This window comes from Alexandromys fortis, unplaced genomic scaffold (genome assembly GCF_014885135.2).
Source record: "Alexandromys fortis isolate MF-2015 unplaced genomic scaffold, M_Fortis_MF-2015_v1.1 scaffold_110, whole genome shotgun sequence".
Classification (NCBI taxonomy): Eukaryota; Metazoa; Chordata; class Mammalia; order Rodentia; family Cricetidae; genus Alexandromys; species Alexandromys fortis.
Genome location: NW_026068014.1, coordinates 5268908 through 5295861, shown reverse-complemented (window position 1 = coordinate 5295861; position 26954 = coordinate 5268908). Strand labels below are relative to the sequence as shown.

At 44.5% G+C, this 26954-nt stretch overlaps 3 protein-coding genes across 20 annotated transcripts in view; all 3 read right to left on the bottom strand.

Annotated features, from left to right (window-relative positions):
• Positions 1–11377, bottom strand: part of LOC126513742 (arylamine N-acetyltransferase 3-like) — an 80888-nt gene extending 69511 nt beyond the window's left edge. The window contains exon 1 of the mRNA XM_050162262.1: positions 11335–11377. The gene's annotated coding sequence lies outside the window, so the exon portion shown is untranslated. The remainder of the gene's footprint in view (positions 1–11334) is intronic.
• On the bottom strand, positions 3331–11380 carry LOC126513743 (arylamine N-acetyltransferase 2). Of its 3 annotated transcripts, none has more exons than XM_050162264.1 (2): positions 11335–11380; positions 3331–5072 (listed from the first exon to the last, which is right to left on the bottom strand). In XM_050162264.1, the coding sequence occupies exon 2, from the start codon at positions 5064–5066 to the stop codon at positions 4194–4196; it is 873 nt and encodes a 290-aa protein (XP_050018221.1). In that variant the 5' UTR covers positions 5067–5072; positions 11335–11380; the 3' UTR covers positions 3331–4193. The 3 variants fall into 3 exon arrangements, with proteins under 3 accessions (XP_050018221.1, XP_050018223.1, XP_050018222.1); XM_050162266.1 differs by lacking the exon at positions 11335–11380 and adding an exon at positions 11248–11267; XM_050162265.1 differs by lacking the exon at positions 11335–11380 and adding an exon at positions 10443–11197.
• Positions 11381–14034: 2654 nt separating this feature from the next.
• LOC126513749 (arylamine N-acetyltransferase 1) lies at positions 14035–25549 on the bottom strand. 16 transcript variants are annotated; one of them, XM_050162280.1, is made up of 4 exons: positions 24651–24775; positions 18524–18755; positions 17827–17904; positions 14035–15150 (listed from the first exon to the last, which is right to left on the bottom strand). In XM_050162280.1, exon 4 carries the CDS (start codon positions 15142–15144, stop codon positions 14272–14274), a length of 873 nt encoding a protein of 290 aa, XP_050018237.1. In that variant the 5' UTR covers positions 15145–15150; positions 17827–17904; positions 18524–18755; positions 24651–24775; the 3' UTR covers positions 14035–14271. The 16 variants fall into 16 exon arrangements, with proteins under 16 accessions (XP_050018237.1, XP_050018240.1, XP_050018236.1 ...); XM_050162283.1 differs by having other exon boundaries at positions 18524–18637; XM_050162279.1 differs by lacking the exon at positions 24651–24775 and adding an exon at positions 24436–24596.
• Between the last annotated feature and the right edge of the window lie 1405 nt (positions 25550–26954).

Sequence of the window (26954 nt, the reverse complement as noted above, 5' to 3'; positions counted from 1 at the left end):
TAAAAAAATATAAAGAACTGCAGCAAGAAAAGCCAGTGCGTGATAATTTATATTAAACTGCTGGCTCCACGCACAAGGCACAGGCTACAAGGCTGCCACAAGGCACAGGCCACACGGCCGCCCCAAGGCACAGACCACATGGCAGCTGCAAGGCACAGGCCACGGCTAAGGAAGGGAGGGTTCGTGCCAAGCCGAACTCGAGCGGGGGAAGGAGAGGTCCTAAAAGCCAAACGTTCGGGCGCCAGATGAAGGCGTAAGTCACGAACAAGGCCACACCAGTTTGGAGGTATGATTAATAGGGTGTTATTTATTTAAAGGGGAAAACTTACAGATCACCATCTCAGACAACAGCCATCTGCACAACCGGGAAGGGAGTCTAGTCTCCGGTGGAGCAGGAAGTGAAGAAAGTGAGCAGAGGAAATAGCCTTTTTTAAAGGGAGAGAGGCCACGCCCCAATGGGCTGGTATCACAGCAGCTATTGGTTGGAGGGGTGGAAGGACCTCCTGCAACACCTAGCTGTTCATCTGTCATGCGGCAGCATGGGCAATGGAGAGATGCCCTCTCGCCCTTCACCTCTTGCCTCCTGCAGCATATAAGGGAACTGATCCTCCCCCCCCACACACACACCAGCTGCAGCTCTAGGGAGAGCGGGCCCTGCACTTTGCCTGGGCAACGGAGTAGAGCTGATCCTGTGGATGGGAGCTTGGGTGAGCTGGCTGGAGAAGATGAGTGTGGGAGATCTGGCCCCACCCCTCATCGGCCATAGAGTGATGTGGGTGAGGGAGAGAAGCTCCCGCTTGCCCCTTGCTACCTGTGGCCTTTGGGAGAGCTGGCCTTCAGGTCACAGGAGCAGGAGAGCTGCCCCTGCGCCTCACCTGGGCAACACAGCAGAGCTGGCCCTGATGGTGCAGGTGTGGGCAAGCCAGCCCAGAGGGTGTGAAAGCAGAACTGGTCCCACCCCTTGCTTCTTGTTCCATAGGGTGAAGTAGTTGGGGGCAACTCTGGAGAGCTCACCCTGGTGGTGAGGATAGGGGAGGACCCGGAGACTGATCAACCCTGCAATTACCCAGGCCCAGAACCAGGGCTATGAATTGTTCTACTTCCTCTTTGATCTGCTGGAGAACATGAAGAGGCAGGTCCAAAGCTGCAGGATCTCCATGGCACAGGGCAACAACAGGATATCCAAGAGGGCCCAGTATCAACGGTGCGGCAGATACCAAAGTCCTCAAGCCAGACCAATGACTCATTGCAATGAACACTTGCGGGTAAAGATGTATGGACTAAAGGATATACTGTCACACTACAGCTTCCACGACATGATTCCCTCCCTCTCTCTCTCTCTCTCTCTCTCTCTCTCTCTCTCTCTCTCTCTCTCTCTCTCTCTCTCTCTCTCGCCTTTAAATTTTATTTTATTGAGGGCAGAGGATGCAAGGGCAGAGGGTGGATACAAAAGGCCAGGAAGATAAATGGGATTGAGGTGCATGATGTAAAAGAGACAAAGAATAAAAAAGTTAGACATAGAAGGCCAGGCAGACGCCAGGGATCTGCACCACCGCCTGGGGCCATGTTGGTGTCCGAGGGCCACTCTGCCATGAAGGCCATGCTGATCTGAGTGTACTGTGTTGCCACCTGGGACCATGGTGACAACTGAGCCCAGGCTGCTGCCAGGGGCTATGTCTGGGTGCCTGGTTCCACTCAGCCAGTGGCTCGTGGTGCCAACAAAGGCCACATGGATACCTGGGTTCTAGACCAATTCTGTGTCCATGTTGGTGTTCAAGGGCCATGCTCACTGTTGATCTGCGTGACCTGCACTACCCCACATGGTCATGGTGTTGTCTGGACCCATATTGTGCTGTGGACCATGTCCAGGTCTATTCCTGGCAGCAGCCAGGATCTGGCTTGAAGTCCACTGCACATGTTACCACAGGGCTTCATAGGAACCATGCATGCTGAAATCCTAGTGCTGTGTTGAGCCAGCCCTGCTTCTCATTGGCCCTGGGATAAGCCAGTCCTGCCCCTTACTGGACCCTGCATCAAGAGACCTGTCCCCACTCCCCATGGAGAGAGTTGGCCCTTGGCACTCAGGAGAGAGAGCCCTACCCCTCACCACAGGCATGAGAGAGCTGGCTCTGTACCTCACTTGAGCAGGGCCACCCCAGAGGTTGGACTGACCAACTCGGCTACCACCCAGTCCCACACCATGGGTCTTGGGTTGACCCACCCTACCCATCTATCTAGCCCATCTATGACCTGCTTGAGTGAAGGGACCAGTCAAGAAGAGTTCACTGAGGGTTCATTGATGATGGTGTGCCAGAGGCCTTGAACCAGACCAGACTCATTGCAATGGACATTTTGTGGGTGGGGCTGATTGGACAAGAGGATATACTGCTTGACACACCACAGCTCCAGATGCCGCTAGGATGATTGAAGAGGTGTTGGAGACAGAGGAGTGAGGTGGGCTTTTTGTTGCTGTTTTGTTTTGAATTAATTTTGGGAGGAGATTCTTTTGAGGTGACATGCTGCAGGGGTGAGGGGAAATATGGAAGGACTAAAAGATCAGGATTGGTGTGCATGATGTGAAATTCCCAAGGAATCAAAAAAGAATTGTGTTAAAAAGTTCTTCTGCCAGGCAGTGGTGGCACATGCGTTTAATCCCAGCACTCGGGAGGCAGAGGCAGGTGGATCTCTGTGAGTTCAAGGCCAGCTTTGGCTACAAGAACTAGTTCCAGGACAGGCTTCAAAGCTACAGAGAAACCCTGTCTTGAAAAACCAAAAAAAAAAAAAAGTTTCTCTACCATCGAGATGAATATATTACTCAGGCATCAGGCATCCATCTAACAGATAATTATTAATAATCTAGTCTTTACTGTAGGCATAGAACTCCTCCCCATGTGCCTAAATCTGTGGCTGACTTGTCACAGATAAAATGAATACCACCGATATAAACTTGAGCTGATAGTTTGCGGCTCAGCGATAGCTATAGAGGTGAGAACACAAGGTAGCTGGGCACACTGTGCCATAGTCAGAGAACAATTGAATAAACATTGCTCAGCTCCCTTTCTCAGAATTCTTTCCCATTTTATCCAGTCAGGGACCTAAACAAGGGCACGGAGCCACCCACAATCCTTTACCAACTGGGTCTTTCCTCTTCAGTTAAGTGTTTCTAAAAATACTCACAGAAGAGCCTAGAATTCCTCTATGTAATCACAAATCTAGTCAAATCAGCAGTAGAGAGTATCAGCATGATTGAGGAGGAAAATAAAGAGAAGACTCCCCTGGAGAAGACACCAGTCGCCATTGTATCCCAGCTCCTCCAGACGAAGCCCCCCATTTACACCACATTAGTCAACATGTTTTAATAGATCTCTTTGCAAAGGTTTTAGATGTATATTACATCGTTTATATTATTTTAGTCATACATTTCAAAAATAAAGAAGCTCAAATTTCTAAATATCGTTATTTGTTCCCATAAAGAAAAATCATATAAAAAGGACTGGATACAAAAACAATAGAGAAAGAAATTATTAGCTGTGTGACTGGTTCTCTTGGGTCCTAATCATATCTCTCTAGGTGTTGGCGGAAGTCATATATTGATAGACTATATAGTCTTAAATGTATTTGGAACCAACATTAGCACCCATTCTTCTTTGCTGCATCCAAATCCTAAATTATAAGGTAACAACTCATAAAATTTAGATATTGGATAGATGCTGTTCAAATTTAATGGCACTGTTTCTCTCACTATTCTTTTATTCAGTTATTAGCACAAATTCCATGTGAAGGAGCAATAAGCAATGTCGAGAATTCTCTAGCACCCATCAATCAGCATGGACACCAGTATGTTCATGTCAACAGTAACGTGCTCTTTGAATGGCTGATTTCTAGCTGTTTCATTCAAAAGTCATGCAACCAGAAGTGCTGATGTTTTATAGACAAAATGTCTAGGGTTTTCTTCCAATAGGATATAGGAGTAGAGCCTTGCACAGTGGCAGGCAATGAGGTTTATCTAAGGCACAATTGTTGCTAATTAGAACGCAGAAGTAGAGGGTACAACAGATTGTTAGTTACCGATAACTGAGAAGCTGGGAGGATGGATGCAGAAAGACTCAAGAGATTACATATACTGCATTGAAATTTATCATAAAACGTTCAATTACATGGAGTGTCACCAAAAAATTTTACTGCTGCTTATTCTAAATGGTAAAAAATCTATCACCATGCTTGGGCACAAGTTTTTTCTCTAAAGAAACGCCAAATATAGTTTTCAGTACGTCTTCTATTTCTTCCTCCTTCAGACTCTTAAATTCTACAAGATCTATGTTGTCCTTGTAACTGAATCTCCTATAGGTGAGGGTGGATCCCACCAAGCAGTGAACCCCCTCTGGGGTCTGCAAGGAACAAAATGACTTGCTTGTAAACACAGATGCTGGCGACGTCTGGAGGTAGATATTCATGGACTCGAAGTCCTCAATAGTGCGCGGCTCCAGAGTGAAAGAGTAGATTTTCCGATACTCGTTCTTCTCAAGGAGGTCGGAGTTAACAAATTCTTGGTTTGGAATATACTGCTCTCTTCTGATTTGGTCCAAGTACCAGGTTCCATTCTCTTCCGTCAAACGGAAGATGGCAGGCACCTGAGGCTGATCCTTCCCAGATGCTAATTCTAGAGGTTCCCACATCTGGTAAGAACGTCCAAATCCAGCATCAACAATATAGTTCCTGTCACTGATGGTCACCTGGACCAGAAGGTGAATCATACCAGTGCTGTATTTATTGGCTGGAGCGTTAAAGACATAGCCTCCCAACATTGTGGTTTCAAAGCCCATTTTAGTCAGAGCCCAGTACAGGAGATGATTGACCTGGAGACACCACCCACCCCTCTTCTTCCTCACAATTTGATCAAAGATGGCCTCTAAGCTCAGCTCCATGGGTTCCCCACAATGGATGTTCAAGTTCTCAAAGGGAACAGCTCGTATCTGGTGCTGAAGGATTTCAGTTAATGTTTGCAAGTCCAGTTTGTTCCTGGAGTTCTGATAACCAATTCGTTCAAAGTATGCTTCAATGTCCATGGTTCGCTAAGGCAAGGAAAACAATCCAAAACAAATATTACCACTAAAGTGGAATAAGTACAGTCAAAACTCATTTTCAGTTTATAAATACAGACAATGCTTACAACAATCTATGTTTATTTTGTCCTATTAAATGAACCGACACACGATCAATGTTCATAACACCTAGACAAGTGTAGAATACTCTCTGTGTGTCAGGATGAATGTTTTCTCTTTTCCTTCAAATACAGGCTAAGTGTTGAGGCAGACAATAAACTGCTTAGAGGTAGGGTGCTCTGTAGCCTTTTCTGTCTATGCTCAATACAGGGCCAAAGTAAAAAGAGCCAGACGAGGGTAAGTAACAAAAAGATTCCACTCAGAATCCATTAAATAGGCTTCTGCACAGTTGCCTATAAAATCAGAACTGTGCACCACGGTACACAGTTGTCATGGTACCACTTACGTAAGCATTAAACATCTAACACCCAGAAAGAACAAATAGAATTTAGTTAGATGTCCCCAGCACCTGTTTGCCTCCTTGTTCGGATTTGTATGGAATCTATGGGGGAAGCGAAGAGACTGGGTGGTGGCTAAGGCATGACTAGGCAGCTAGCTGACTGTTGCTTCCCCAGGACTGGGGAAGAAGGGTGAGATGACAACGCACAGAGGATGGGACTGGAGCAAACACTTGGAAACCGTAACAGGCATCACAGTAAGATAACAGAAACTGTGGAATAAGCAACAGCCAGATTTTGTGTTTGGTTTCAAGACTAAGTTTTGAGTTGGAATTCAGATTTAGTAACTGTGGGTTCATTATAATTAAGTCAGCTTTTGCTAGGAGCTCAACACTAGCTATATGTTGTAAACAAATCATACCTGGGTATATTGTGACTAAATATATTTCAGTTGTATACTGATGAAGCTGGGCACAAGGTAAAATCTTGTGAGTTCCTGGAGTGGAGTTGGTAGGGAAGGAGATGTGTGGAAAATGTGATTAGTTTTACACGCAGGCTAGCAGAGTCCCCGTGGAAGGACAGACCCTCGCTTCAGCCTGATCATCAATGTAGACAAGACGTAGATAAGGCGGGAGAACATACTTAGATCCTTTGAGATTTCTTAGAAAATGGTTTTTTATATGTATCAGTTCAAAGTAGGCTGTTGGCTTTAATTCAAACAGTATCAGAATGTTTCTTCTTCCTGGTACAAACTCTAGAAAGGAAAGCTTAAAAATGAACTATAACATGGGCTGGGAGGACAGCTTAGAGAGAGGAGAGCACTTGACTCCAAGCTTGAAAACCTGAATTTGATCCTCATAACTTGGAAGATGGATAGAGAAAACCAGCTCCCACAAATTTTCAGCCCCATACATCATGGTATACAATCCCCAAGTAAATGTAAAATGCTAAATTGGTATTACTTTTCTTTAAAGAAAGGGGTAGTTGTTTGCAGCATAAATAATGTTACAAACATAGAGTATGAATTGCATTGAAGGGAACCTCTGAGCTACATAGGGAAGCCTGTAGAAAGTGTGATGTTGAGAGATGGTAGTACCATGATAGGCTCTCAGTCTGGGACTTCCAGAAGGACCTGGATGTTCTCCTAAGTACAGGGTTCAGAACCAGCAATGCACACCATTAGTTGGCATAGGAACAGCATAGAGAGATGAAGCCTGTTTGATGTCCCTGATTACAGTTTGTACAGTGGCCTTCCTTGAGGTGACAGCTATAGCAGGGGACTAAGGGCAGGAAAAGACAGTGACAGTCTTAATGTGGTTGCCATCGGAGAAGGAGAGGGATGTGGTGATATCCTGTTTGTATACTAGCAAAGTTGTCTGACGATCAGAAGGTGGAGCTAGCCACTAGTTAACCATAGAGGTCTGGAGGTCTGTACAGACAGACAGGAAATGATATGGCTGGGCATAGAGAGGAATATAACGCGGAGGAGAAGGGAGCCTTGTCTCTTTTTAGTCTGAGGACTTTGTGGAAGGTAAGAGCTCTAGCAGCTGGCTGCTCTGCTTCTCTGATCTTTCAGTTTGCACCCCCTGATATCTGACTCCAGGTTTTTATTATTAAGACCAATTAGAATTCGTGCTTCAGAGGGACAATTTCCTTGTGGAAGACATGTCACCAAGCAATCTCCTGTCATATTTGATTCTCTCGCCTCTTCTGATATGAAGTCCAAACCCGATTCTGGATAGACACTTCACCAGTCAAACTGGATTCAAGGAGGAAATTAAGAGTTCCACATGCAAAGTTACACACGCATGATTAAATAAAGTGAAACAACAAATGAAAATATATCAAGAGGCTGGCACTAGCAGAAGAGATATGACGTGCACGTCCGAAAGAACTAATGGGAAAAAGAACTAGAAGTTCTTCACAGAGGTGACAGACATATGGTGACTGAACAATGTGGTTTATGCAAAGAAACACTTCAAACTTAGACTTATTAAAGACATAAAGCAAGATATTAGTTATGATAAAAAGCACTCTATAGATAGAACATAATAACACACCGAGAATGCAGAAAGATAGCTTGATGGTCAAGACTAATGGAACAATAAAGTAAAATGCTCATAGATACAAAGAGCAAGCAAAGTTTCTGAAATGGAAAGTGTAAAATTAGAATAAAAAGTATATATGCGTAAGATGTGTGCATATGAAAATACTGCAGGAATCACATCAGGAAGACAAGTGAGATAACATTCCAGGAAAAATTGAATTCTATGTACATGACATGTGACTATATCTATTTAAACATTTGAAATCTAAAATTATGAAGAGCTATTCAAGCATCTGTCAGAGAAATAAATAGTTCCTCATCAGGAGGATATCAGCTTGGCAACAGAATGTTCCACAGAAGCAAGCAAAGGTAAAATAATAGAAGCGTGTCTATAAAATACTGAAAGGGCATGCAAGTCGTGCCTGGTGTTCTCTTCGCATTCCACTGAATGAGAAAGTCTCCCGGCACTTAGAGACAATCTCAAAGGACAAAGAACTGGAGAAACAACTGTGAGCTATCCCGGTAAAGTGCTTCCTCCTTCCCAGCCAGTGGAGGGGTAAGTGAAAAGGAAAGCCAAGAAACAGAGAGGGCAGCAAGCGGGGATGCTGTAATCATTGGCTCCTTTCATACAGGGAAGAGCAGGGAACACATTCCGGTTCCAGATCAAGCCACTTTGTCTGATAGAGAAATAGATGTAAGTCAATCATTAAGCTCAACGTAGAACTGACCAGAAGTAGGAAGACCCGATGAACCATTACAAAGTCAACCTAGGAATATCTGATTTTGCAATAGCTAATGTGAGTTGACAATTCCTATGTTAGACAGCACAAACCTCAACCAGTTCAGTGTTCCCTTGGGCTGTGGCTAGTGAAATCTTTTCTAATACTCTCCTGTCAAGAACAAAGGCCGTGTTTGAGGAGTCAAGGTAGAAAGCTCTCAGAGTTGGGTTGGAAGCTTCTGATGTCAGTCTCTGGCTTTGTTTATTGTTTATCCCACGAACCATAAACACTGGAGCCACCCAGTCTAAAGGCCATACCGAGGCTCTGTAGTGGATGGTTAGCAATTTTCTGTTGCCGTGATTAAACAACAAGCAAACAACCCGATGGAAGAAAGCTCTATTTTGGATGGCAGTTTCAGAGGCACCAGTCTGTGCAGAACTGGCTTCATTACCATGGGTCTGTATTGAGACTGAAGTACGTGGTAAGGTAAACATGCTCACCTCACGGTGGTAGAAAAGCAGAGGCAAAGAGGAAGGAAAGAGTGTCAAGACAGACCCTTATGGCAATACCTCCAGTGATGCACTTGCTCAATGAGGTCCTGCTTCCTAAGAGCCCACTCAGCTGTGAGCTCGGTCCATTGAGGAGGTGAGCATCCTCACAATTAAATCATTGCCGAATAGCACCAGCAGTTGGGGTTCAGCCTTCAATATCTGAGCTATTTATGGGGACAGTTTGTATCCAAACCTTAAAGAATGAATCCCTAACCTAGATAATGTATTGACATACAAAGCAGAAAAGTATGCAACGCGGAAGGGCAGAGTTGGATTACTCTCCTTCCCTAAAATGAGAAAAATACACATAAGAAAATATGGCTGGTGAGATGGCTCCATAGGAAAAGGCAGTTGCTGAAAGACAGACAGATGGGTAATAATAATGATAATAACAGAATAAAGTTTTGAACACAGCATGATTCACATGAAGCCCTTACACATACTTCAGTCTACCATGTGCACTGAAGAATAAAGAACATGGCATGCTTGTGCCCCCAAAGAGGGCACAGGAGCTTGGAGGAGATTTAAAATCAAGGTGAAGTTGTGAGGAAGGATCGTCAATAATTTACTTAGATCTGTAGATTCTTTTTACCATTTCCTGCATATCTGTGGTGCAGCTTGTATGCTTATATTTATATATATTTTACTAGGGGACTCCTCAATGGCTTCTGGGGCTTTCTTACTTCTTTTGCTAAAAGGTGTAAATGGTAAACCTAAATAAATATCCTCCCAACTCTGGGCCAAGGACACATTGGCATGGGGACTCTGCACAGCTTCCTTGCTCTTGTGTGGACGAATGTAAGAGTTATAAACATAGGCAGAGCTGCCTGTCCCCAGCAGTTTCCTCGTAACTTTGCCCCAGCATCTGGTTTGAGGGAATTTCCATTTGGCTATCTTTAAGTTTGTTCCATGGAACTATGTATAAGGTTAGCATACATAAGGTAAGGAACTTCTAGAGGGTCTGCTGCCACAGGACTGTAGATCACAGGGATATTTATTTAGTCAAATGATCCATATGTGATAGTTATACCAGCTGCTGTCATTTGTCCCTAAATGACACAGCACAGCACACCACTCACAAGTTGTCCTTAAAAAGGACATCCTGTCCCCCCACCCCCACCAGAGAACAGGTTGGTGTAGAGAACTCTTGTTGCTTTAGCGCTGCATCTTTCTAATAAAGGAGTGATTTTCAATTGTTTTAGTAAGAGAACTCCTTATTCTTCCCACGATGGACTTGTGAGCAAGAGGCCAACAAAGAGAAGCTAGAGATTAATCCAGAGGGAGATATGAGTGGCATATTGTAATGCTGGAAGCAGGAGATACCATTGAGGGGATGCTACATTCACTGCATGGATTACCAGCAACACTCAACGAAGAGCTATGATGAGAACGAATGAATGGCTTGCAATTTTGGATGTGTAGGCCACCCCCTCCAAATCCTTTTTCCCTTTCATTTTTGCTATGAAGTCCACAACATCCAACTCTATTGACAACCACAAGCAATAAATAAATAAATAAATAAATAATCTTTGTTTAAATGGATGGAAGAGACTACACTTGTTGACCTTGACCTGGACTTGTGCAAAGAGCACCAGTTACCTGCCCTTAGGTTATAGCAAACCTACCTGGCACCCATGGCTTCCAGTACAGGCCACCAAAAGCTAGGCAAAGGTAGAAGAGCCTCCAGAAACAAAACCAAAGGGAAAGAGAAACTAGGGCCACAGGTGAACACGGCATAACCACACAGTTAGTCTGTGGTAGGTAGCTTAAAAAAAAGTTGGCATGTTTTCTTTTTTCTCTTTTTGAAAGACAGGGTGGAGTCAGTTGCCTTAGGCAGTCAAAGGAGGGGCTAGAGAGAGGGAAGAGCCCTTATCAGAAAAGAGCCAAGCACTGTTGTTGACATAGTGCCCACAGTGTAGAACAGAGTTCACAGCTAGAGGCCAATAATCCCGGACGTTTGCAGTTGCTGGCGCCTCGCTGCTGTGTAATCTTACGGTCTTGTTCAGAGGTAACAACTCAGTCTGGGTTCACAGGAAGTAGTTAATTTCTGACGTTATTGACAGCTCCTAAAAGACCCTCCAGACGAGCCCTTCTTCAAGCATGACAAAAATTCCTCCGTAAACCCCCTAGACATGCAGTGGTCAGCATCGTTAAAATTAACCAAGGGGATTCAATTAAAGAGTTCGTAAGTGGTCCACACACCTCTTTATCTCTCACAAACCCTTTGAGTAGCACTACTCGTGTGTTCGTGACTAATAAGGAAATAGTACTAAACGGCTCTTGAAATCTCTCTAAAAGAACCTGCTGTGGCTGCCAGCCACTTGAACAAAACTTTGTTAGAATCACCTGTGTGCTACAAAGTATTTATAGCATGGGTTCCAAGTCTGTGCCACCCAAACTTCCTCAACAACCTCAGGATTGAAAACTCACAGCTGAGTTATGCTGTTTTCTCCTGGTCTATCTCTTAGGAGAGGGGGGAACCCCGATCTCCAAGTCTATCTGGGAGAACCCACTTACCCAGCTACTACGACCGCAGCCAGGAAGACCAGGAAGCAGGCTGAGAGGTCTGCAGAGGAAGTGATTTTATTGGCTGTCCAAGTTGATCCGTCCCCCTATGCCTGGCGATAGCCAGGCCAAGGATCTCTGGGAAATGTAGTTGTAAGGCCTCAACTGCACCCCCCCCCCTCCGCCCCGGGCAAACTCTCAAGTTTGAAAAGGGGGGAGCTATCTTGTGAAGGGTCTTGGTATTTCTCAGAGTTCACACTCTGTCGGAGCCTGTGGGAGGTCAAAGCTTGAGAAGGGCGCAGGCAAAGCAGATCCAGGACATAGAGGAGGAAGCGATGGCCACATCTCATTCACACTCCCAGTAAAGGAATCCCCTTCTATTGATATGTTTCCCTTTTTTCTTTCTTTCACCTCTCACCTTCAGGTCCTTCTGCTTCTCTCGCAAAAGCACTGTGGAACGTATATGACGTGTCCGTACCTGTGTTGCACACAGGGCACGTGCTGTATGGTTGTATTTCAGCGGTCTTTGATTTATAATGATAATGGTGGAAAATGCTCGCTGCTTCTTAGCTGTTTCCCCTGTCCACTGTATTTTAAAGACTCTTCAGCATCAATCCTCTGTGTTATCCCTTTGGCTCATACTATTCATATATTCTGGGTAAACAGAATAGATTCTTAAATTTAAGCCTCTGGGGGCGGGGCTTGAGGAGGAGGGGTGAGTTACAGAACCTGTATCTCCACTTTCTGTCTGCTCAGCCCTGTCACTCTGAGGCATGCAATGCCTCTCAGTGTGCTTCTGAGGGATTGTGCTTCCTTTGTTGATGACAACGATTTGTTTGCAAACAGCTTACTTATTTTCATTCCTGCACTAGCACTTCCCAACTATTATATTGCTACAAGCAACCAACCAAAACAAAAACACACAGAAAAATTGCAATGCTGTGGCCGCTGCCTGTAGTCCTGGCACTTGGGAAGAGAAGGTAGGACAATCAAAAACTCAAGGCCATCCTGAGTTACGTGGCAAGTTCAAGACCATTCCCCAAAGACAAACCAAAACAAATTCCTCCTGTGGCCATATAACCTGTACATTTGGTAATATCCTGGCCCATGCTTTTCTGTTAACCTTAATATGATCATGACCAATTGAAGACTGAAGGATACTGGATTCTCCCGTGTTAGCCAGAGCCCTGGCAGTGGAATCTACATGGAGGGGAGTATTCAAGAGCACCCTGGGCTGGATTACCGGGGAGTAATGGGTTTATTGGAAGAGTTATTAGCATCATGGGTATATAGACCAAGGGGCAGTAGGGCTCCAAGGAGACTTCAGGCCTCAGCTCCAGGGACAGGCAGCATGGTGGGGTCTCTGAAGAGAACAAGAATCTATGTGGTAGAGGATGGGGAACGTTCTCAGCAAGAGCCTGCAGCCAGGATTTCTGATTCCCAAGCAGGAGTCCAGGAAGGGTATGGGGAGGAGGATGTATAACATCTATAGTGCCAAGGCCAATGCTTCTCTTGATGTTAACTGGCGCTGGGACTGCCTGTTAGCTAAGGGCTCACATAAAGGAGCCTTGTCAATCAGTACCCGTCGCTATGGAGTGAAGGTTGCTGCAAGCACGGTGGCCTGAATAGAGGCTGGATTCCAACACGACACTCTTAGAGAAACCAGCCAGAAAGCATGGTACAGAGAAGTTAAAGGTTCAGATTTGGGGGCACAAGCCAGACTGTACGCCTCTGGCATCTGTTCTCATCAAGCATGCCGTAGGCAGCTCACAATATGAACAGAATTTTAACAGGAGTGAAGAAAAGAAAGAGGGAAAGACTTAGAAATAATTGCCAAATCCCAGAGCAAAATAATTTTGTGTGGTAGTGCTGTAAACTAAACTCTCGGCTTCCAGTATAGTGGGCCTGTAGACTAATCCTAACCCTACATTTGTCTTCTTTTTGTCGGGGACAGAATATATATGCCTCAAACTTAGTTTTATTTCTTGAATCAGATCCACAGTTCTACCCAGGCATGTGCTTAGGGACTGAACTCTGAGGTTCTCTAAGAGCCATGTGTGTTTGCTTGCTTCTCTTGAGCTTAAGTGGAGAAGGGAGTAGGGATATTAGACAAGGAGGAAAGGAATATATACCTTACGGATGGCATATTGCTTATCATATCCCAGTATTTCCAAGAAACCTTTGACTCAGATGATATTAGCCAACACTACTTTAATAGAGTTAGCAATCAATATACGTCATAAACAATGTGTTCCCAGTAACATATATTTTATAAATCACCTAATTCCAAATATCAGTGTTCCCATAGCTTTAAAAAAAGTATCAAATACAAACAGACGTGTGCCACAAAATTAACCCTGGAAGAAATTCCACGCCATGCCATTATCTTGGCAGTTACTCATAGAGCCCCATGCACTGGCTTGAGTTTTGTCTTGGGGACTAGGAAGTTGCCTGGAACTGAACTGATGACTCATTCTTGTTTGCTTTATTCTGATCCTAAGTTGTGAAGGTGGCTTCTTGTATACCTTGGTCATCAGATTTATTCTCGCTGAATTTAACAGTTGTGTTTATTCATACTGAACTACTAGTATAAGTTTTATGTGAGTTCAACTATAACATAATGTTTGAAGGTTTTCTCTTGCAAGTGAATATGGCTCCCAAGATAACCACATCTTCATTAAGAATTTTTTGTATGATTAATCTTCAAAAGGATTGTGATTATATTCATTAAAATTTTATTTAATTATAACTGATTATATTTTTCATGGTAAAATGACAGGACCACTAGGATTTCTTTTCATAAAATGTAGGAAATAAAAGATACAAATCATTAGTTGATCAATATCAAGTTCAGTGACGATCCTATAAGGACTGTTTTAGATACATCTGCATACGTTTCAAATGTTGAAGAACATGAAATAATAATGAAAACCAATTTTACTCCTCACCCTAAATAGTAAAAGACAGGTCACCATTTTTGGGTACAAGCTTTCTCTCCAAAGAAACACCAAATTCAGCTTTCAGTACGTCTTCTATTTCTCCCTCATTTACATTCTTAAACTCCACCAGATCTACATTGTCCTTATAGCTGAATTTCCTTCTTGCAAAGGTAGAGCCTATTAAACAACAAACACCTTCTGGGGTCTGCAAAGAACAAAATGAAGTGTGTACAAATACAGATGTTGATGATGTCTGGAGGTAGGTATTTACATATTCAAAGTCCTCAATAGTGCGCGGCTTCAGAGTGAACGAGTAGACTTTCCGATATTCGCTCTTCTCAAGGAGGTCGGAGTTAACAAATTCTTGGTTTGGGACATACTGCTCTCTTCTGATTTGGTCCATGTACCAGGTTCCATTCTCTTCCGTCAAACGGAAGATGGCAGGCACCTGAGGCTGATCCTTCCCTGATGCTAATTCCAGAGGTTCCCACATCTGGCAGGAGCCTCCAAAGGCCGCATCGACAATGTAGCTCCTGTCACTGATGGTCACCTGGACTAGGAGGTGAATCATTTCTCTGCTGTATTTATTGACTGGAACTATGTAAACATATCCCCCCAACATTGTGGTTTCAAAGCCCATTTCGGTCAGAGCCCAGTACAAAAGATGATTAACCTGGAGACACCACCCGCCCCGCTTCTTCCTCACTATTTGGTCAAATGTGGTCTCTAAGTCCAAATTCATGGCTTCTCCACAATGCATGTTAAGATTCTCAAAAGGAACTGTTCGTATCTGGTGCTGAAGAACTTCAGTTAGTGTGTCCAAGTCCAGTTTATTCGCTGAGTTCTTAAAATCAATCCTTTCAAAATATGCTGCGATGTCCATGGTCCCCTAAGGCAAACAACATGAAACCAAACAAACATTACAGCAGTTCCTTGTGGATGTCCTGGAGTCAGCTTACCGTAGCTAGAATGTACTATTAATATGCATGTATAAACAATGCCTGTACATGTCTCATCAATAATCATATTGTTTCTACTGCATTACTGGCTTTTATCTGCAGGTCATCAAATATTCCCAGTGACCCTTGAAGGAGAGCTTTGCTATTTATTGTGTTTTCAAGATTTTGAAGTTAGAAAGTCAGATTAAATGAGCAGTCAAAAGTCTAACAGTTTAGATGTGGTCTCCTTGGTGGTATGGTAGACATTGCTGCTGGCACCCTGTAAAAATAAACTTCTAAACAATTATTCACTGTGGTGGTTTGAAAGAAAATTACCCCCACATGGAGTGGCAATATTAAGAAGTGTGGCCCTGTCAGTAGAAGTATGTCACAGTGGGGGCAGGCTTTGAGGTCTATTTCTCAAACTTCCTTCCACATGACAGTCAGTTGACTTCCTGTTGCCTTCTGGTCAAGATGTAGCCAGCACCACATCTGCCTGCACGCTGCCATGCTCCCTGCCATGTGGATAATGGGCTGAACCTCTGGAACTGTAAGATACCATCTCAATGAAATGTTTTCTTTGTAAGAGTTGCTATGGTCATGGTGTCTCTTCACAGCAATAAAAATCCTAACTAGGCCATTCATGAACATGGAGAATTGTGTAGCAGAGAACACAGTGGCCATGCCGAGTGATCCACTCCACCAACTCCATTAACTGAATGTGATGCACAAAGCTACCTACTCAAAGATTTGCACTGATGGACCGACTCACTCCTTCATTCAATAAGTGGTTTACTAACACCTTCGAGCTGCCCACTATTGATCTAGCATTTCCTTGCCTTCTAAAACTTTGCATTTTAGTGGGCAATAAAATAATATACATAAAGTGAACGGAGTAAAGTTTTTTTGGTTTTGGTTTTTTTGAGACAGGGTTTCTCTGTAGCTATGGAACCTGTCCTGGAACTAGCTCTTGTAGACCAGGCTTTCCTCGAACTCACAAAGATCCGCCTGCCTCTGCCTCCCGAGTGCTGGGATTAAAGGCGTGCACCACCACCACCTGGCTGAGTAAATTTACTTTTATAAAACAATGTGGTAAACTGTCCACAGGATAACTAAAATAAGAAAGAGGTACAGGGAAAGCTCTTCTCTGAAATAATGTGGACAAAGCAAGCCTCACTCACATGTGAAGGATGCTACACAAAGAGACTGTGGGTATATGCGCAGAGGGTGGTTCCTAGCAGAAGGAATAGAGAGTCTTCGGTGAATGTTCTAGAAAGCCAGGTTGACTGTGGAAGACATGTGAGAAGAGTGGACTGAGATGAGCTCTGGCTCTTATCAATGACTTCATGGCTAGTGGGGACCCGGTGAGCTCTACTGAAAATGAGATGAGAGTATCAGTCACAGAAGGTTTAGAGGAGAGTTAACACCGTGACAATATTTGATGTGCTCAAAATCAGTTTTCTGAACTACTATCAATGATCAAATGCAGTCAATAGTGCTAATTCAAAACAATGACACTCAAGTGCCAGTGTCTGACATGTGCATCAAATGCATCAGTGAGATGTTAGTGAGAGGCTGATGTTTTGTAGCAGGGCAAAATCTCCTGAAATGATGGGGAAAAACAGCAACAAAGACTGTGGAAGGGAAATGAAGAAGTGGGTGCTAATGCTATTAGCTGACAGGCGACACGGACTCCCCACTAACCCACTTCCATCAGTCTGTTTAGAAGGGGTTGGTAACCTGCCACCCAAGAACCTTACTTTGATGAGACTCTGAATAGGAGAGAACACAGGCCCTGAGTGAAACCCTTTGCAATGTAGTACCCGCAGGGAGGACACGGTACACTGGCCATCGGTCAGTGGTGATCACTGAAGGCTTTATCTGTCACGTGGTTACAGCATTTCCCTTTGTCACGCAGCTACCCTTCCCACACTCTAAGGTTCACACCTTCTCTCCCTAGTTTAACCATCACCCTTCTTTGGCATTTGGACAACCTCTAAAATCTATTATTCAGGCCTAGAAAGAACAAGTGGTGTTTGTCAGAACAGCCTAAACTCTCCCTGGCCCCTATCCCAGAATCTGCACTAAGTATGTTAGGAAGAGAGAGGAAGATTAAACCAAATGGGAAAGCGTAGTTAGCCAGCATGCTTTGTACTAGGAAATTATATTTCTTTATAAGTGCGATCTTTATATGTAAGGCTTTCATCATCCCTATCCCTGTCTACTCCCTTCTTCCCCCACACATCTTCCATGACATTAACAAAAGTCTCCTGTAAGATAAAATGCCAAACTGTATTGATTGAAGCTCCATCAGAATGAAATTTGCTAGGGACCTCGATACTAGTGACATCTTGTAACCAGTCCATACTTTGGGTAGCCTGTGTCCAAGCATATTTTAATTACCTATGATTGAAGCTGAGATTTCAAATGAAATGCTGAAAACACTTATAAACTAGTTGCCAAGAAACTCCTAAGGGAAACACGGCTGAATCCACATGATGACTGCAGCATCCCCATGAAGCAGCCGACCCCTTCCTTTCCACTTCCACATTAACATGAGAAGACTAAACGCAGGTGGAAGGAACACAGTCAGGGGCGCCTGCTGAGAGTTATCAGGCTCTTCGTACCTGTCCTGGTAAGCTTAATGTGGGCTGATTGTCAGGTTTAGCTCAGGCGTTGTAGGCTGTTTCTTCTTCTTGTGAAAACTGTAGAAATAATTAAAAATAGCTTCAAGTATATATAATAGTTTTTCTTTTAAAAACACCATCTTTTTACCTCTATGTGTCTGTGTGTGCCTTCTTGAGTTTATGTGCACCACATGCCCATAGGCAGCTATAGAGGCAAAAAGAGGGCATCAAATCCCCTGGTTGTGAGCGCTGGGAACTGAACCCAGGGTCTCTGTAAGAATGCTGTTATTAATTGCTGAGCCATTTCTCCAGCCCCAACAGAGTTCCCCTTAAAAACAAAATGGTAGTTTGATATGGAACACAAGTTCTGAAAAAAAAATCCCTAAATATTTTGAACAGAGGGAGTGGGCAAAATAGTGAAGGGGGCATATGATATACACAAGGACATTCATCCAAAGGATTATTATGGGAGCTGGTAGCACCATGACAGTCTCTGAGTTGTGAGGTCGAGAAGTCATGAGTCATCTACCAGCCAACCAGATGCCCAGTTGCCATGGGACAGCAAGGATACACCAACACCAGTAAGCAGCCACAGAGCCTCACCTTCCTGCAGGACATGATTATATTTGGAAATGCTGGAGCAGGAAAACAAAGCAATTTATTCATAGAGGTGGAGAATATAAAAGTCACCACTTACACAGAGAATCTCCACAAAAAAGTCTCTTGTCCACGTCATTGACTTTCCCTTCCTCTGGCAAGACTGAGGAGTCCGAGCCTAGCAACCGTCAAATGTCACACCAGCCGCAGCAGACTTGAGAAGGACACATAGAGCAGAGAGACAGATATATGACCACAATGACAAACAGAGAAAAAGACACCTGGCTACTGGGGGAGGAAGACAAGACAGACACGCAAAGAAAGTTCCAGACCTAGAAAGACAAGCATTGGAACCATTAGAAGAAGAAACGGAACAATAGAAAGAATATTCTTACAGGTATTTGACCGTACAGAATCTTAATAACCAAAAGTTAAACATAACCCAATAAAATGCCAGGTTTGGGGCTAAGAGACGGTTTAGTCTGTAAAGTGCCGGCCATATAAACATAAGCACGGACCCAAGTGCAAATCCAGAACACTGAGGATGGATCTGTAACCCCAGTTATGGGGCGGGGTGGGGTAGGGCCTGGGGATAGATGGATTCCTGGTGTTCACTGTCCAGTCACCCTAACCAATCAGCGAACTCCAGGTCTAGTGAGAGACCCTGTCTCTAAAACACAGGTCGACGGTGGCTGAAGAAGACACCTGAGGTCAATCTCTGGTCTCTGCATCCACACAATGAACACGTGCCAAATGAACCCATACTTAAGCAAGAGGGTGAGGTAACTTTCTTTAGCATTTTGGACTTCACCCATGGCCCTATTGCTTTGAATCTGTGGTGGCAAAATGCGACATGGTAAGATCGTGCGGTGTACAAAGTTGCTTAATCTGTTCACTCTGGAAAACAGAGATGGGGGGGAGGAGCAACCTCTGATAAGCCTCATCAAAAACGCACCCTCCATGGCTTGAAAGGTCTGTGACCTTCAAATCAGAGCAGGAGCTGCCATAAAACCTATAGCAAAGCACCTACAGTCCTTATTCACACCACAGTGCTCTTCCCTCGGCTCCTCTTACAACGCAAAGTTTATCTTCTCCATCCCAAGACCTCTAAAGCTTAGCTGTCCAGTATCACTCAGAAGTCCAAGTCAGAATTCTCCCCCGAGACTCCAGGCTGCTGAGCTGGGAGCCACTGTGAAATCTTAAAGGAGTTACATGTTAATAAACAACGACCCAGAGTTAGTGTTCTCTTTCCAAAGGAAGGATATAGGGCAATACTAAGGAACTATGAAACCAAAGGAGACCAACATTCCCGTAGAGCAGAGAGTAAGCCCTCCGTGAGCAGTCCATCACAAGTGTCGACAGCTGACTCCTGGGCAGGAAATCCAGTTTTTAAAGACAGGCTAGCCTTTAGACAAGCGTTTGCTTTCCTAAATTTTAAACACTGTGCTGTCTTTTGATTAGAGGACAGAAAGAGCACGTTCTGGGAGTACAATGGTTTCCCCACCAATGAGATGCAAAGACCACAAGACCCACCAGAGGGTTTGAAAACTAAGTAAATACCACGGATTGAGGTACTGTGACCAGCGTTTACACTCCCTTGTCCAAGTTCTCTGCAGTAGTTGATTTGATTCACTTTTTAAGTTATTTCAACAGAAAAGCCACACAGTCATGCATAGCTACTTGATGGCCATTTTGGCCATTCGGGGATTTTTTTCCTTCAGCTTATCTAACCCTTTGGTTACAGATGACCCTCGTCTCCTGGGCCCTGGCCTATAATCTGTCCTGTAATATTCTTGGCAAATATTATTTTCATGCAAGTCAGACATTCTTCTTCCAACTCCAGAGCAGCATTGACTCGCAGGTGTTATTAGGACCAGATGTTTCCAGAGGTTTAAAAAAAAAACTAAAGAAATATTACTGGTCAGGACATCTAGAGCAGTGTTCCTCCCTCCTGGTCTCCTTTTACTGGAATCGTTGATTCTGTTCATTAATATTTTAGTCATTCTTTGCAAAGTTACAATACTGTGCAAAGAATAGGAAAACAAGACAATTTTACAAAGTAGAGCCAATTTCAAACAAGGTGCCCTAAGATGCAGTGGTAACTTTCCCTTACAGTACATCTCCATGTCCAGGATGTGGGCTCCTCAGACTTGAGAAACCCCACGCCCATGCCAGCTTCTCCCGAAGCAGCTCTGCTGCATACTGCAGCTTCCTCTCACAGGGGATTTTACAGTGCAGCTTCTCTAAGTTCCTGGGTGTGTAAGACTTTAAGACAATCCTGAAGCCATTTCTGACAGTTCTGAATCCTCTCAGCCTCTGTGCCATAGTGCTTCCCCTCCTCCCCTGGGAACCAAGGACCTAACAGCTACACTCGCACGTACTCAGTTCCTGAACAAATACCCATATATGTATGTTTTGGTTCGGTCCCCTGGGAAACGGGGTCAAAATGACCTCTTACCTCATCTGATCTGGCAACAGCTCTCCAGTCAATTATGGGTAATAGCCCTTTCAAATAAGCCAATCAGAATAGTCAAAGAACAACCCCCCCTGCTTCTGTGACCCCTTTAAAAGTAAACTGTACCTGCTATTTGAGGTCCCTCGGTTTCCCGAATGCTGGGGGGCCCTGTCATGACAGAATTAATAAAATCCTCATGCTTTTGCATCGGCTGCGGTGTATGAGACAGTCTCTGGGGGCGACTCCTTCTCGGTGTTTGGACGCTAGAGTCCAACAGGTGCCCAATGCAGCCAAGCTTCCTTCCAGCAGATCTAAGAGGAAGTCTGCCAGGCTCTGCTTACACTGGTCCTCCCCTTCCACACACTGCCCAACCTCCCAGGACTTCTTTGGAAATCTGAGTCAAAATCTTTATGCCTGTGCCTCTGCTTTTATTTTTAAATCTCTCTCTCTCTCTCTCTCTCTCTCTCTCTCTCTCTCTCTCTCTCTCTGTCTGTCTCTCTCTCTCCCTCTCTCTCTTTCTCTGTGTGTGTGTGTGCGCCTGTGGACCTCAGAGGACAACCTAAGAGAACCCGTTCTTTCCTTTTACCATAGGGTTTCTGGGTATGGAACTCAGATCATTAGGCCTGGTGGCAGTCACCCCACGCCACCCACTCAGCAGTCTTGCTAGCCCACATTCTTACATTTTTATTTGAAAGACCAGAATCACCTCAAGACACTAAGGTCTGCCACTGGTGCCCATTAGACCCACAGAGAGACTGAGCTTCCGTTGTTAGCAGTTTAAAAAATCATGAGGTAATCTAAGAAGGTTCCAGAGAAACACAAAGACAGAAAGACTTCCCGAGACATCCTTTATTATCAAAAGATTCTGCCCTAGAAAATATTAGAGGCAATTTTTCATCCTTACAACGTTGAGATTAAAGAGATGGTGATCTAGCTCTTTCCAGGGATGTCCCCAAGGTGTCTTTTTTATTGTTCCAGTGAATTTTTATGAGACCCCCCAGAACTGTACCTCTTATTCATAAAACTTCATATATGCGCCTGTCATGGCCAAATTACAAGTTTTCCACACCTTGCAGTATTGTTTCTCACTGAGCTCAGGTCCACTGTCTGGCTGCAATCACTCATGACATCTATGTCACTTCCTGAAGTCTGTGTTGTCTTGCAATCTCCTCCATCTAGTGAGTAATCCAGTCAGCTCCAAACTCACCCTAACACACAGCCTCGGGAGATCATCTGACATGGCGTGACCTGGGTGGCTAGTCTAATCCCCAGCAGATCCTTCCTTCCTATCTGAAGCCCCAGGAGCATATCACTGCCCACATTTCCATTTGTATTTGGCTCTTCTAAGACCACAATGGTCACATGTTAAGATCTGCGTGGCGATCTCTTAGCATTGTCTAGAAAGCATCTCCAAACTCCCCGAAACTCATGAGGCAAATCCCAAGGCCTCTGAAACACACTGACACAGTAGTGGCAGGGAATCCTCAACCCTCAAATTTGTTTGCTCTTAGTCAGTTACATCTCCTGCAACAAAATATCTGAGGTAAGCAATTAAAACTAAAGGATGCTTTAATTTATAGCCTAGTTTTGAGCTGATGGTCCCTTATGCCCACTGTGTTTGGGCCCGACAGGAGACCACCCTTCATCGAAAGCAGTGTTTGGAGGAACAAGCATTAGGGAAGGAAGTCAGAGAAAGAGGAAGGTGGAGGTTTCAGGATCTTGCTTAAGGGTGTGCCCCACACTTGCAAACTGACTGTGAAGTTGCCTGCAAGGCTCTACCATCTCCCAGGGGCAGAGCAGGCTTCAGACCACAGATTTAGCACATGCATCTTTAAGACCATAGCATCTCATGTCTAAGAGATGCTTTATAGTCACACTGAGGGCCGATAAAAGACAACTCGGTACCAGAGCAGAAGAGAAGCAGAAGAGAGAAGACAAGCCCCTTCATACCATGGAGGAGGAGAAAGGAAAAGTGGGGCAGAAAGTGTATGTGAGGAGAAACACAGGCATGTTGGGAATGGAAAAGAAAAAAGAAGAAGCTGGGCCCTGATAAGAAGGACACAGCTCTGGAAAAGTGTGGTGCTGCAACACGTTGTCATTGCATTCGTGAAATGCAGAGGAAAAGAGACCTGCCTCAGCATGCAGCAAAGATAGAGAGCACTTCATGAGAAGGGAGTTCTCCGTCCAGCACCAGAATGTTCCACAGGCGTGTTTGGAGGGGAAGTAAGGAAAACTCCATCTCCAAGGTAGTGAGGGAAGCTACTGTCCTCACACACCGCACAGTGAGGAGTTCGTGAAGGGGGTGGGGACAGGTGTGCAAAGATCTCAAACCTTACAGAAGTGAGAAGAGCAGTAACTCTAAACAGTCCCAATGAAGTCCTTCCTCTCCATCGCAGGGAGCACAGCAAAGGCCTGCTGCCAAGGGGTGGTCACTGTGCCTGCTGGCAAGCCTCGTTGTCTTTTAGGGAACAGAGAAGTAAAATACTGGAGCAGGAGCGATGGCTAAATGGTAAAGTCCATTGACTGCTCCTCCAGAGGATCCAGGTTCAGTTCCCAGCAGCCACTTAGCCATGCATAATCACCCCCAATTCCAGTCCTAGGGTATCTGATACCCTCTTCTGGCCTTAGCAGGTACCAGGCATGTATATGGTGTACAAATATGCATGCAGAAAAAACACCCATCTGCAGGAAATAAAGTAAAAATGATGGGCTAGCAGTATAGCACAGCTGGTTGAGTGCTTGCCTAGAATGCATGAAGCCCTTGGCTGCATCTCCAGCATGGCAGAAACGAGGTGTAGTCTATGTCTGTGATGCCACCACTCATGAAGTAGAGATAAGAGGATGAGGAATTCAGGTTCAGAGCCAGGGAGTACAAGGCCAGCCTGGTACCTGTGAAACCCACATCAAAACAAACAAACAAACACACAAACAAACAAAATCAAAAATGATACCTGAAGACTACAAAAGACCAGAACTGAGCCGGGCGGTGGTGGCGCACGCCTTTAATCCCAACACTTGGGAGGCAGAGGCAGGCAGATCTCTGTGAGTTCGAGACCAGCCTGGTCTACAAGAGCTAGTTCCCAGGACAGGCTCCAAAACCACAGAGAAACCCTGTCTCGAAAAACAAACAAACCAAAAACAAACAAAAAAACAACCAAAAAAAAAAAAAAAAAGACCAGAACTGGAAAAATCTGGTCCAGTACTGTCACACTGGAACTATCGAAAGATAGCTCATTTGAGCAGATAGCAATTGAGAAAGTAAGCCAGAGGCATTAGATCCCATGCAGTTCTAGAAAAGACAAAAGTGCAAAGGAAATACACTCGATTAACTGAAGAAGATGGTCCAGAGACTCCAAGGCTTCCGACTGGAAGCATGCACTCCAGTGGCTTCTCAAAAGTCGCAGGACAGAACTTACCTGATTAAATGGCTGCAGCCTAGGCTAAAGAGTGATTAGCTATAATGAAACAGGGAGGGTTGGAGCTGTTAAGAAGCTGGCGAGTACACTCCTTGCCCAGAGCAATCACAAAATACTTAGAAAGCACACAGCCCAACTCACATGAAACCGCTCAGAACTGACGGCCTCTCTGCCTCCAGGGCGGGCACCGACATTAAGCAATCAAGCGGTGGAAACCAAACTCCTAAGGCACCAGAGATCGGGCAGAATTTAGGGTGGAGTCGTTCTTTGGACTGATAGGGGGTGGAGTGGGGAGGAACTTAGAGAAAGAAAACTGCAGCTCAGAAAAGGCCCAGGAGGTTTGTTCTGGTAGTCACCTGACCCATGAGGCAGAAGCAGTTCAGAGCAGAGGACAAGGCCCCTTCTTCTTGGGGCTCTGTACTGTGGAAGGCTCCTTGCCGCTATAGAATTCTGGACTGTGCTCAGGGCTGGCTTCATAGTCTGATGGAAAATGAAGTTGATAGTTTGTCCTTGATGGCTCCTGGAGGCTCTTTCCCCTGTTCTTTCCAGCATGCTAGAACTCCGCTGGACAACACAGATGCACCACCTAACGAGGCTGGACATTTGGGGCCATTGGGAGAGTTTTCCTCAGCTACCGCAGACTGAGTCACTCCCCCGTTAACTGCGCCCTTTAGGACTTTCCCTGTTGGGGACAGAGGACTGGTTCCCCTGAGGGAAATACAATTGTAACAGTTCTCTGTGAAGATACCTACTTAACCCTGACAACCTTTTAAGCAAGCACCCTCATTTTACTGTTAGGAAATAGAGTTTTAGACAATCTAAAAGAGTTACTCAAATTTTCACTGGTAGAATGTATCCTGACAGTGATTGTCACCCAGAGGATTTGAGCCAAGCATCCCTCGTACAAGTGATGCTCACCCTTCATAATGCTGCAGTTCTCTAAGTTCCTCATGCTGTGGTGACCCCCAACCGTAAAATTATTTTCGATGCTACTTCATAACTGTAATTTAGCTTCTATTATGAGTCGTAATGCAAATATCTGATATGCGACCCAAAGGGGTCTCGACCCATATGAGTACCACCCATGTTCTGTGAATAATTATAACAACTTTAGAACTTGCCGTTCAGGCCTGGGTAGACTTCGGCCTCCTGGTCTTCCTATGAAACCCGTGCTGCCAGACTTTCCAAGTGCTCTGCAGGTGGTCAGGCAGCCGGGCAGCTCAGCTCACGGGGTACACCCGGCCTGTCACCAGGAAGTGGTGGCCGGCTGTCCATGCCTAGAGAGGGAGTGCTCATTGGCTGTCCAACTGCCCTGCCCCCAAGGCTCTCTGGGAACTGTAGTTTATGGGCTTCTGGGTTTTCTATTCTGAAGAGTGTGCAAGCCTCAGAGAGGGCTCTCGGCCTTTCACGTTGGTCCTGCCCGCTGCGAGCCTGAGATCAGACTATTCTGATGGAAGGTCAGAGCAAGGGGAGGGGCCCGGCAAAGCAGATCCAGGACCTAGAGAGGCAGGAGACGCTGGTGTATTTTATTCCCACTACCAGCTACGATGGTCTTATTTTTTCCAGTTTCCATCTTTTCTTCCCGAACTCACTCCCATTTACATCTCTACCCAAAGGCAGCAGGCAATGTCAGAAATATATCTATGGGTGTGGTGTGTGTGGCGTCAGAGCCACTTCGCTACGTTTGCATTTTCAAATTACAGTAAAGACATTAGTCTTCAATTCTTGATGCTTCTTATATAACAAGGATGGGAAGGTCTATGTTTTAAATATATAAATTTATGTATCCTAAATATATAATATACATATTATATTTCTATAAGGTGTAAATGCAACCTATACTTACACTATATTTACATATAATTTATATTAGCATACTGAAAATTAGTTTAACTAGGGCATTTTTTTAAAAAAATTGTTTTTATTGCTTCTCTCCACTCTTCTTTCTCTTCTTCCTCTCCTTCCTTGTGCCTCCCACACTCAGTAGCTTCCTTCCCATCTTCAGATAACAGAGGATCTTCCCCTCCTTTCCTCCCTTCTCAACACCTTGTCCTCTTCTCATAGACTCCTATATAATTTCATAATCTATGCCCACTGTTACATCTCCTTATTTAAATACATATAGTCGTTAAAAGTTAGGGTCTGCATATGAAAGAGAGCTTGGAATTTTTATCTTTCTGAGATTGAATTACCTCACTTAATACAATACTTTCTATTTGGACTTATTTCTCTGCAAACGATTCATAATTCTATTTTCTTTCTATAATTCCATTGTGTATATATGCCACATTTCATTATCCATGCCTCTGTTGATGGACATTCAGGCTAATTCAATTTCCTTGCTATTGTGAATACAGAATTAATAAATAATATGTGCAAATATCTCTGTGGTAAGATATAGAGTCCTTTATGTGTATGCTCAAACCTGGTCATGTGGCAGCACTCTCTTTAGCCTTTTGAGGACCCTCCATACTCATTTCTGTGGTGGCTGCACTAGTTTCTGTTTCCACCAGCAGTGGATAAGTGTTGTGTTGATGTTCCTGGCATCAAATGTCCTGGGCATTCTTATCATTTCCTGGTGAATAACCTGGAACTCTCTTGCCTGTCTAGGTGTAGCACACACACACACACACACACACACACACACACACGCACGCACA